This window comes from Pleuronectes platessa, chromosome 23, assembly GCF_947347685.1.
Source record: "Pleuronectes platessa chromosome 23, fPlePla1.1, whole genome shotgun sequence".
Lineage (NCBI taxonomy): Eukaryota > Metazoa > Chordata > Actinopteri > Pleuronectiformes > Pleuronectidae > Pleuronectes > Pleuronectes platessa.
Window position 1 is genome coordinate 10,655,440 of NC_070648.1, and position 12,211 is coordinate 10,667,650.

The following is a 12,211-nucleotide window of genomic DNA, read 5'->3' on the forward strand; positions in this document are numbered from 1 at the left end:
CCTGTCTCTCCTCTCCCCAGGACGCGGAAACTTTGAATTACATTTAACGGGATTCGAGTAATCAGATTACCAAACAGTGGCATCTGTGGCGCATTAGCCGGGCCCAGGAAAAAAAAAGGGAAACTTGGAGGTTTTTGTTTGGATTACTTGATTTTCCCAAGAAACAAAGATTATTTCCTCTCGCAGTGATCTACGATACCACTTGTTGATCACAAACGTGAAAATCAAATTATAAAAGATTTTGTGTGGCGGAAACTGATTACGTGGTGGACTTAAAGCGAGTTACTGGCGATCTGTAATGGGTTTAATATCGAAATTAACCTCTGCTGCTTTGTTTCCTGCTGCTCTGCCCTCCGACCACTCCACACCGCCACCCCCCCACTCCCCGCATGTTGCCCGGCCTGCGCTGTGTGCAAATTGAATCCCACTATGCTATAGTTTAATTAAACCAAGATTTCCCTGAGGCTTCTGCATACATCGCTGCCCTCAACGCACGCAGGCAGGATGATACATATACAGGGATTGCATTCTGGGACACACTATAGGCCACAGTGTTAAGTGCGGAAGATATCCTGCCTGCAGGGGCCAGTGGAGCTCACACAAGCTGCAGCAGATATGTGGCTTTGAATGAGCGGCAGGATTAACAGGTATTAATTATCTCCAGGCCTCATTAAGTACACACAAGACTCAATGCAGTTCTTCATTAAGGACACACGATCAGAGACACGCTGCCTCACTATAGACAAAGCTATCTGGTGTCTTTATCGATAAGTTATCAGCACCTGATGCTCTCGGCGATCGGCTACTCTGCATCCTCCTCACCTCTGCACCCATCCCTTTCATCAAATGTGTGAGTAAACCTGTGTGTGTGTGTGTGTGTGCGTGTTTGTGTGTTTGTGTGACCTTGCCGCTGTCATTGATTGGGCTGGAGCTGTCAATCGATCAGTCTGGCCTGTGTGTGGAGATAAAGGTGTTTCTATCTCTGGCCGCTGTTTGCCAAGTGGGAGTAGGGAGAGAGAGAGAGAGAGAGATGGGCAGAACAGAGGCTTTGGACGGCGTCTGGCTCCGCTCCCTGTTTTCGGTCCTGCGAGTGTTTTCGAGAGCGTATTTACTTTTCTGCAAGGCAGCAAAGTCCAGATGTTGAAAACAGACTTGTTAACTGACGGACATTCTACAATGAGCACTGGCCGTGCGCATGATAAGCAGTCGTAATGATCCACTGGGCGTGTGATCACTATGTGCGAGATTAGAACTTTGAACCCTGGTCACTTGGGGGATGCCTGAGTAGAAAGCAAACAGGGTCGGCCCCATGACACTACAGAGTCGGGACCTGAATATACCTGAATATGCCCATCTCAGTCCATGACTGCCAATAAGAACATCTCTGGATGATATAACCAGCTTCAAACCTGCTGTGTTATTACTAATGTATGGGTGCCCAGTAGTCTTTTTTTTTTTTTTTTTTGTGAATTCTTAATATGGACAACATGAAACATCTGGCAACCTTGCGAACTTTAAAAGTCCATGTGGTGGAGAGTGGTGCTGAACTCTATAAAAGGGGGAGATTCAGGAATTGTGCATATTGGGCATTTTATGAACTTCAGTGTACGGTAGATAGATGCAAGTTAATGTTCTCCAGTGATCCATAATGTGCCAAACAAGCATTAGAGTGGGATAATCTCACAGCATTGACAAATACTCACAGAAATCCAAACTGTCAGCATATGTGCATGCCATAAAATGGATTTCAAACCATGAAATGGTTTAATTTAGCTATCGGGCGTCTGTTTTAAAGCGTCCCACAGGTGTCGGAGTCTCGTGGACGTATTTGATGGCTCCTCTCGTTCTGCTGCTCAACATCTGTCAGTCACCGAATCGGGTATCAGCAGGTATCAGGTGGCATGAAGTTTTCCTTGCGGCTTATCGGGCCGAAATTCCTGTCTCAGTGGGTCGCTGGGTGCACGGTCAATACACGCGCACACACACACGCAAAGACACACACCAGGCAAAGTATAGTAAATGGCTCTCTCACCTCCTCATATCTAATCGGAGAGAAATACTTGTGCGCTGATAATGATAGAGGAGAAATATGCCCAGCGCCTCACCTCTCTTCACAAACACGCAGGGTATGAGAGGACTGATACTGGGAAAAAACAAGCGCACCTGAAAAGGGGCGAACAAATATAGACAACAAACAGGCACGGGGGACTTCACAAACTTCCAGAGATCTCATATTCTCTTTGTCTCTTTTCTGTCTGTCTGTCTCCCCATCTTTGTCCCGGCTTCCTCCTCCTCCTCCTCTTCCTCCTCCTGGCTCTACCCGTTCCCTCGTTTTTAGATTTTTGTTTTTTTTCCCACTCGCAGATGAAAAGAAATGAAAAGAGCATTTGCACACCTGAGTGAATACAGCTCGCAGGTGCGTGGGAGGAGAGCTGTGGGAATCAAACAGGGTCTCTCTCTCTCTCTCTTTGTCTATCCTGCTCATTCTCTCACTCCTGAGGTGTTTTTTAAGCTGCTCGTGTTTGCACTGGAAACTTGTGTGCATGTGAGTGTGTGAGTCTCTGTGTGTGTGTGTGTGTGTGTGCTTTCCTCCAGTTGTGCATGCTGAACGCTGTCGGCTCTCCGTCTGAATTTAAAAACAGCCCGCAGGTTTCGGTTGACGCGACCTTTCCTCGCAGATTGCTCCGTCCGATACCAACGCTTTGGCCCGGCCCGCTTTGATGACCTCATCGGGTCTTGACACAGCCCAACTCCAAACAAACCCCCTGAATAAACCACAACAAACTCTGCCGAGCTATTTGCGGTCACTGCGAGGATGGCGGTAACAATAAACAGGCCCCGGGGCCGGCGCGGCAGCCGAGCGGGACAGGGCAACAGCGATAACATGCACATGCAACCATGTTTCTAGACAAAAGGAGCAAAGGACATATAGTGGTACACTTCAACAAATGAAAATAAAGTCCAGTGGTATTATCTTTGGTTTACCAGGGGATTTCATTTAAGTGTGTTTTTCAAATAATACCCTCAAACGTTGTGAAAAGTCCAAGTCGATGTCATTGCAATCAACATTTTGTCGCAGTCCATGTCCCATACTGTATCCACCCATGGACCGGATCACACACACACACACACACAATCCTCAAACCTAATTATTCTGAACACACCCGCCCAATCATCACCGCCATCAGTGAAATAAACAAACACACTCAGGCACAATCAGAAATCAGTCATGCAATCATAACAACCCCCTCATCACCTCCCACACACTGCAATAAAGCACAGTTCACGCTCATAAACACACACACACACACACACACACGTCATCCCACGACAAATAATCTCCAGTGCTCTGCTTCTGCTTCCCCAAACTCACCGATGATGAAGTAGTCGTGCAAGGTCTTGAACTCGTGGCCCCAGAGGTTGGGCGAGAACTCCTGGAACTTGATGGTGAAGCGGCGCTCGCGGGTGGGCTCGTCGCACGTGAGCACGATGTTGGGGGGGCCCATGACCTCGCAGCGGTCCGCCTGCTCCCGCTTCGCCACCAGGTAGAGCTTGTAGAACTCGTACTCCGGCGTGGACCGGGCGGTGTCCAGCGGCGGGCAGATGAGGTCCAGCCGATCCCCGATCTGAGGGTACAGGATGTAGCCCTTGTCGTCCCTGAACCTGGAGGGAGGCAGGAAAGAAAAGGAGGCAGGTTAATAAAGAGAAAGAAAGAAAGGAATCGGGGGAGAAGGAAAGACAAGAGAATCATTCATCAAAGTCGTGTGCTGCCTTCAACAAGCAGTATAAACCAGTTCAGAGCCACATGCTGCTGAATGAGCAGCAGATGGATACTGTACCGCTCCTATTTCTACTACTTCATTATTATTTTCTCTCCTTCGTGGGAAACAGGTGCTTTACAGAGGAACTGCGCAAATAAATGTTCACCTCACAAGCTCATGCAATCCCCTGTTGACCCCATGAAGTGGAAAGAGGGGGGAAAAAAGGGAAGGGAACATAACCACCAGTTGACGATCCGCATGAGGAAAATAACCACCAGTCTGAAGCCAAAAGGAAAAGCATTAAATCGTGTTTTTCCTGTGAGCCGGCCCACAAAAAGCTCCCTCTGTGAGTGATCCTGTACATTTCGAGACTAACGTCTACTTTATATGAATGCAAAGTGAAAATAAAAGCCTGGGGTTCATTTGAGGCGACGCAGAATCCAAAACAAGACAATAAAAACCCCGAAAACAAACGGGAAGTGATTAAGTCAACGGAACGACCGTGTAATGAATGTGAAAATGTGAACGTATGCATGGAAAAATGAGAGTGAAATATCGGCAAACAACAACAGAGCTACTTTTTCCCCTTTGCAATACAGATTTTCTCGCTGAAAAGTCAGAAGCTGAGAAGTGAGGCACGTCCACAGAGGAGAGCGCAGACGGCTATCGCTGCCGATCAGCCGAACCAAGCTGCCAATGCACATCTCAGGTAGACGCACGGTTAATTACTTTGCTAATTAGCTGCCTTGATATCAGCGTGTCATCCTCTTCCGATATGAGGGAGGTGCCGCTCGATCGTCTGGAGCCCGACTCATGATGCGACGCCTGTCATCTGTGACAGAGCTGCAGCCGCCAGTGATTCTAATGCAACGGTTTTATTCAATTTAACTGTGCTCGAGTACGGTTGATTTTTTGCCATCATAATATATTACAACGCCCGGCTTTGAGTGAACAGCTTTGATGCTACAAGGTCTCAATCTCGTTAAATTGCTTCCAGAGAAGTAAACACATTGAAGGTTTTACTGGAAATACATGATTTTCCAAGATCGGACGAACCCCCGGCAGCTGGAGGCGTACATGGAGTCGGGTCGCTGGGCTCACCGTGGCCCACGCCGCTTCCAGAGGTCTCTCCGGACCAGGGAACATGAAGTATGGCCGTCAGAGCGGCATCAACTCGACAAATGACTCCCACACCCTGTCAGTCCCCTCACAGCACAGGGCCGTCTCTTGCTGATAAGGCCAAATGCTCTGAGTTATCAACTTGCCTGCCGAGACTGACGATGACTTTAACTTTGACCTGCTGTTAGCATGCTTGGCTAACAGTGGGGAAACAGAAAGCAGCCCATGCACACAGTTGGAATAAAGTAGTGCAGGGCCCAGTGTTTGGGATGGGCTGTTTTCTTGCCCTGTGTTAAAGGATGTTTAACTTTCGTGTTCTTAACTTTTTATAAACAGTCTATGGTGCACGGTGAAGTTACAATAATAATGTTCATCCTACCTGGTTTATCTGCATTGCAGCCTTTATAATGTTTGTCAATGTTTTTTCATGAAATGGTGTGGCTTACTCTAATTTTATATATTCAAATTTTATCGATAATGAACGAATCGAGTGTCCAAGTCGAACCAAATTCCTCACTTCACTTCCATTGGCCCTTACCAACACACAGGCAAAGGCTGAAATAAGGTGTTTAAAGCAGTAAAAGATCAAATGCTCTGATGTGAAAGGGAGACAAAGTGAATGCCTGTGATGTGGAGAAACCCGTTTTCTGTTACGTCTGACTCAAAACGCTGTTTCTGTGAACATCAAATCCACACGAACACCCGAGAGTCGCCACGCTCAAACCTGATTAATTATTCCCTGTGTTCTGCTGTCAGGCAACTGATTGACCATTAAAAAATAAACGACACAGGAGCACAAAGCACGAGCAGACTGGGAGTTTTGTTGCCTAATTGTACAGTTTAAAAAATAAAAAAAGACAAACCCTACTCATGCATCAATTTCATTTGTCCCTTAAATAATTCTGTCCACTTTTCAGCTTCAAATAGATTTCAGGCCTCCCCTGAAAGAAAGAATTCAAATGAATCTTTCTTTCTCTTAATCTTCCTTCTAAAACATTAGAAAACAAAAACAGGCAAAGAAAACTGTTTTTGTTTGTTATAGGATTTGCTAAAAATTAATATTGTATTTCAATAAAGCTGTGAACTTGCAAGAAACAGATATAAAAGATAAGTTACGATTGAAAGACAAAGAGATTGACGTTGAGGCCCCAGTGTGGGTATAGCTCTAAAAACACCCCATCCTACAATACCTATAATGCAGCCGTGCAGTATTTTTGTTAGACCCTCGCGGACAGTTAAAGGTAACTGCCCACAGCCATAAAACTCCACTCCCTCAGTTTTCTAACACAGACGTTCCACTAACTCAAACTCTTAGCTGAGATAACCCTGATGACATCACAGGGACGTTTTCTCAGATGCGTGGCTCTAGAGATAAACGAGCTGTGACGTACAAAACGTGCATCACGTGTCTCATGTTGAACGTTGGACAGCTGTCCCATTCTTTACCCATAGGCCTCCTGTGGCCTCTTCTCGGAAGGAGGATTTGTGGTTATCAATAACTTCAGGATTAACTCCGGGACTTAATTCATGGTTCTAACGGGCTCGATCATAATTAACGACTTCGACTCTTCTAGATGAATGCTCTCGTATGGCTGGATGAGCAAAACCAGGATTAACTGAGACGGCTGATGAGCTGGGTGGTACAGGCCCACAAGGTGGGTCGATGTTTGGTTTAGTCAAGTCGGATAACGCAAAGATATCCTCCTGGGTATGTTGGATTCCCTTTGCGGTACAGGTCCCGGAGCTGCAAGCACCACTGAGACCACGGGATCAATGGCGTTGGCTCTATGGCACCAATTTGAGGCATAGCATCTCAATCATCTTGACCAAGTTCACTGTCATACACCTCTTTTACACAAAAGTGAGTGGTATACGCGGGAAAAACTGCAAACTGCCCGGTCTCTGGTTCGTCTCTGGTTCGTCTCCACGGAGAAACAACAAAAAGACGAACCTGGATTGATCTGTCCAAAAATCCAAGAGGATTCTCCCTATCCTGTCTAGTGCCCCTGAGCAAGGCACCTTACTCCCCCAACATCTGCTCCCCGTGAGCCGTACATGGCTGCTGACTGCTCTGTGTGTCCTGCACTAGATGGGTTTAAAGCAGAGGTTAAATTTCCCTACCTGCATGAGTGTGCCTGTGCATGTCTGTGCATGCGTTTGGGACAAATAAATGCATCCTAATCTTCTACAGACCAAGTCATTATGGATCCACAAAGGTTAGTAGAGCGGTAAATTATGTTCAAGATAAAAGAGACTTCAGTGCAGTAATACAAAGAGGGTGAGGGATTTTGTGAGTCTCTTGTTGGACCTGCATCTTCTGACCACATCCTTTGCCTCCATGCAGGCTCCATCTACCTCCTAGCCCTGTGTGCGCTAACTGCCTCACAGCTGCAGTAAACTGAGATGTGAGCTTTATCTTGTTGGCGTGTTTGGCCGGCGGCGCACACCGATGGGAACCGGAGAACGCAGACTGAGCGGTGGAAGAGCGTCGGCTGAGGCGGGCCCAGAGGCCTGCTGGGAAGCCACTGTTCCACTTCTCATTACCTAGGTCACCCGGGGTTATCAGACCGTACTCAGACTGGAGAGGTAGGCACTCAGCGTCACTCAACACACACACACACACACACACATTTCACCTTCCTGTCTGCCTCACACAGGCGAGCACTCACACCATTTATAGAGTATGAACTGTAAACATGCTGTGCGGTGGTTCCTGCGGCAAAGCCTAAACAGAAAGATCTTTTCAAAACACACACACACACAGACACACAGGCATACTCACACACGGTCCCATACAAAATGGTCTCCTGCTAAACACAAAAGGTTTGCCCAAACACATCCACCCACATCCAAACAGACAGGTTTAGCTTTTCCCTAAACATGAACACTGAAACCCCGGCGCACACACACAGACACACAAACACACACACACACACACACACACACACAGACACTTACAAAAACAAGCACCTTTTCCTTCCTGCATGACGCATTCTGTGAGTGGTATCTGATGGTACCCTGAGTCACAGTCGAGCTGCATTGCAGAATGGCAGAGCAAACACAAGCACAGACAGAAGGAGAGAGAGAGAGAGAGAGAGAGGGGCGATGGTGTGAGTGTTTAGGTAAAGTGCCACTGGGCAGGTGCACCGCTCGAAAGAGACAGACAGAAAGAAAGAGAGGGAGGTGGGAGAGAGGGAGGAGGGGTGAGAGTGTGTGTGGAAAAAAAAAGGTATTGAACATGTCAGGCGAGGTATGTGGCGACCACAAAAGAAAAGTGGTGAACAAGCAGAAAGGAAACACCACGGCAAAGAGAGGGCTCCACGGAAAGGATTAAAATGTAACAGGGAGGATGAGGAGGCGAGGAGTGAAAACAAATTAGAGAAAGGAAGAAGAGAAAGTGAGAGTGAATTTCAGCACATTCCTGCGACAGAACTCAATTTGCTGATAGGTCCCATGCTCGGGGTGTCAGCTTTGTGGCGTTAACCCGGGTTAACCTACGGAGTGAAGGATGGTGTGTGTGTGTGTGTGATCTGAGAATAGGATCACATGGTAGGGGCAAGAAAAATAGTGTTTATTTATCTCGGAATGGACAGTCTCCCTCTCCTCTGTGTCAGCAAACCTCATTCAGACACACGCTCTGTATCTGATGCATTAAACGCACCTTCAGAGTTTGGTCCGAAAGTGAATCCAACTCCCCTGGCAGACGGGTGCAGACGGGAGGAGGGAGAGAGGGAGAGAGGGACGAGGGAAGTGAAGTGAACTCACAACTTTATGTAGAGTTCATCTGTGACCACATTTAAATAAATCATCCCATTCAGACACAGCCCTGAGCCACATTACGTTTTTTGCCTCGGCTCCGCATTTCGCTCCAAGAGACATTCACTCTGTTTTGTTTTTTTCTTTCTTTCTCCTCCTCTCCCTCACCCATGTAGCTGTCCACTCTCTCTCTCGCTCTCTCCTTTTTCTTTTTCTCAGCCGTTAACAATAGGGCCATTCATGTGGCCACACTTTGAAACATGGCGAGGGGGGTTTGAGGGGGCCAGAGGTGACACCGAGGGGGGAGAGGAGAGAGGGCAGGAGGAGGAAGAGAGGGAGATGAGGGGGGGGGGGGGGGGGGTACTCTCTCTTCTTTCTCCGCAGCTCTTTTATGAAAGCAGAAACATCATTTTCTCAACCCGAGCAGCGCCCCGGCGTGACCCCCGAGCCGCGCTGAGAAGACTCGAGTGTCACTCTCCGTGACCTCCCCCGCAGACCTTTCACACCCCCTGCTTCTCTGCCCCCCCCGCCCCCTTCACTCATCCCCCGTGTACCCTTCCGCTCCTCTCAACTGCACTCTTTCAATGTGGCGTATAATGGATTTTACATTTAAAACGCTGTAAAATAGTTTGTTTTCAAGATCCAAATCCCAATAATATTTAAGTTTAAAGTATTAAATTTGAGATCATGCACACAAGCATAGGCTCAGACTGCGTGCGCTCCTGTGTGACCTGCATGTGTGTCTCCTTTCTCCTGTCCATCTGCGTGTTGTCTAGCGCTGTACCTGCTCTGGGCGGCGTACCGGACAGGCTCTAACATTTCCCAGATTCCACAGGGGCAACCCGAGCCGTGTCCGGACCAATGGCGGGCACACAGGTGCAGCAACGGGGCGGGTTGGGTGGGGGGGGGCAGACAAGGGAGGGTGTTTGTGTGCAAGTGTGCACGTCTGCGCGAGCATGAGAATACTGAGCGGAGGGAGGGCAGACGAGTGCGGGCGCCGAGTCCGCGAGAGGCAAAATCGAAAAAAGGTGGAGAGAGAGCGAAGGCGAGAGACGGAAGGGAAACAAAAAAGGCGGGGGAAGAGGTGGGATTCCGAGATATGGAGCATCTAAAAAAGAAAAGGTAGGGCAAGAACTCGGACAGGAGAGAGAATGAACAGGAAGGACACTGGAAGCTGGCTCAGAGTACAAACTAAACTACACCGAAATCAGTGTGAAAGATTTCGCACTCCCAACTGTGCTAAGCTTTGACCTCCTCCCTCCTCTAAGGGGGGGGGGGGGGGTCCTTGAGCTAACCACGACCTGGTGTGAGCGGGAAGGCCAGGAGAGAGACGCCACAGCACCGATCTATTAGGGAATAATAAACGACGGTGATATTCGACTCGGTGGCGGGGGGGAGATTTATCGCGGGCCTTGTGCATAAAGCTGTCTGCACTAATCTCATGGTATACACAGCGTAATCACACAGACAGGGGCCCGACCCCCCCCCCCCCCCCCCCCCTCCAACCCGGCCCTGCCCCACCCGCCTCTTTTTTAATGTACACACACTGTCAGACGCACGGCAGGGGAGCACGCACACTAAACAGTGTGCAAACCAATCGGCTACGGGAGCAATACACACTCCGTATGGTACAAGCGTGCACACACACTCAGACAGACACACACACACACACACACACACACACACACACACACCCGCTGAGCTGCAACACCTGCAGGCCATCTAGTAGCTGTCTAAAGTAAATCCGCTGGGTCTCATTTGCTGGAGAGGTGCTTTCCAAAGAATGCCACAATGAGCAAAGACACACACACACGTGTACTTGGCGGAAAAACCTTGATTCATTCAAGCCCACATGGAATCTTTAAACAAAAAGCAACAAATATAAATTCCAGCTAAATCTCTTCACCATAAATATCTTTGTTCCGAATGCATTTTGTGCGATTAAGTCTCCAAAGAATAAAAAAAAGAAGGAAAAAGCTTCTTTATTGTGAAGAAAATCTAAAGATTTGGAAAATGTAGAATTATCTCATCCCGCCCGCTGACAGACTGTTTTACCTACTTTAAGGAAAATGTTATTTCAAGCTGCGGTGCTGGATTAAATCACTTGCTATGATGAATGGTTTTGTTTTTTTTCTTCTTCTGTGGAGCAATCAGCACCCCTGTATGCTGCGTGGCCCAGAAACACCCAACTGGATGTAATGGGAAACACATGTTCAGAAGTTTATAAAACATCAAGTCCACCCCCGGCTCGAAGCATTCGACAGAGCAGCGGCTTCATCCCGTTGACCTGTTGCGCTTTGCAAGTCTCTCTCACATCTTCATAGGGCCGCTCCATCTGACTGAATTTAAGAATAAAAGATTCAGGAGCTTTTAAATTTGACTCCCGCTGTGTTCTTCTCATCTTGACCCTATCTTTGATCAGCTCTGTAATCGAATAGGACTTCTTCAATGCTGCTACAAGCCTGTCTGAAGCTCATTTAGCAGGTTAAACTTGAGGTCCTGAGAGAAATAAAAACCTTTTACTATGAAATATTACTGAATCAATACTTTATTCCCCTTTTTGGGTTTAATATTTTAATTTCCATCACTTTATATCCGTGAGACAGTCACGTTTCAGGGAAATTATGTAATTCCTGTACTATCTTTGGCAGAATAATTGTCATCTTAAACTGTACTAGGAATTAATAACCAATGATCATTAGTTAATAGAATCCCAGCATTATCTTTGCATGCTCCCGTCACTGCAAAGGGCAGACAGACCGTTTTAAAATACCCATAACCATTATTAGTCTTCATTAAAGAACCATACACCCTGGAGAAGAGCTGCAGAAAGTGGTCTTTGACAGGGTCCATAGAGCCGGAGAGAGAGAGGTACATTTGTGTGGGACGGAGGGAGAGCGAGAATGGTGAGGAGGAGACGGAGAGGGAGCATATGGACGGAGCCGTAATGTGAATTGATGAGAGTTTGAGTCTCTCTGGAAGGCGCGGATACCCAGATACGGCCGAACATCTTTATTATGGATGGAATGGTGAGATGGATGAGAGTTTGATGAGGACATGGAAGAAGAGGAGAGAGGGAGAAAGCTGGAAAACCTTTGTTTGGTAAATTAGCGTTAGTTAGGCAGAACAGAACACCAGCTGACATCTGGCTTCTGTCTGTAATGGTAATGGATTGCCCAAACACTCCCATGTCAAAAGACTCTGCAGAATGTTCCTTTAACAGAAACGGGAAAACCGGTGCGCTCCTGAAAAAACTGAAATCCTCCGCTGCCAATGGAAAAGGAGTTAATCACCTTTTTTCTAGCAGGTTAACTGACACTAAAAAAAAACTGCATAAATCCAATACCTTGTGAGAAAGAGGTACTTTGTTCTATGGTACCATGCAAATAAGTTTAACATCCTCAACTCCTCTGATTCATTTGGTTTAAGGCTAAAACGCACTATTGTTTCAGTGAAGAGATATTTTACGATACCGTCATAAAAGTTTATCGATTTCTTTTATTCTTATCCAAAACTTAAGTGCACAAATCAATACTTTTTGGTGTTTTTGAGGCTTGTGCTTCACTGAAGACTGT

At 47.2% G+C, this 12,211-nt stretch overlaps 1 protein-coding gene across 1 annotated transcript in view; it reads right to left on the reverse strand.

Moving 5' to 3' along the window:
- Nucleotides 1-2,794: 2,794 nt before the first annotated feature.
- Nucleotides 2,795-12,211, reverse strand: part of efnb3b (ephrin-B3b) — a 39,491-nt gene continuing 30,074 nt past the window's right edge. The window contains exons 2-3 of the mRNA XM_053416725.1: nt 3,374-3,663; nt 2,795-2,904 (exon numbers count right to left, since the gene is read on the reverse strand). Coding sequence (XP_053272700.1) covers nt 2,795-2,904; nt 3,374-3,663 — 400 coding nt within the window. The remainder of the gene's footprint in view (nt 2,905-3,373; nt 3,664-12,211) is intronic.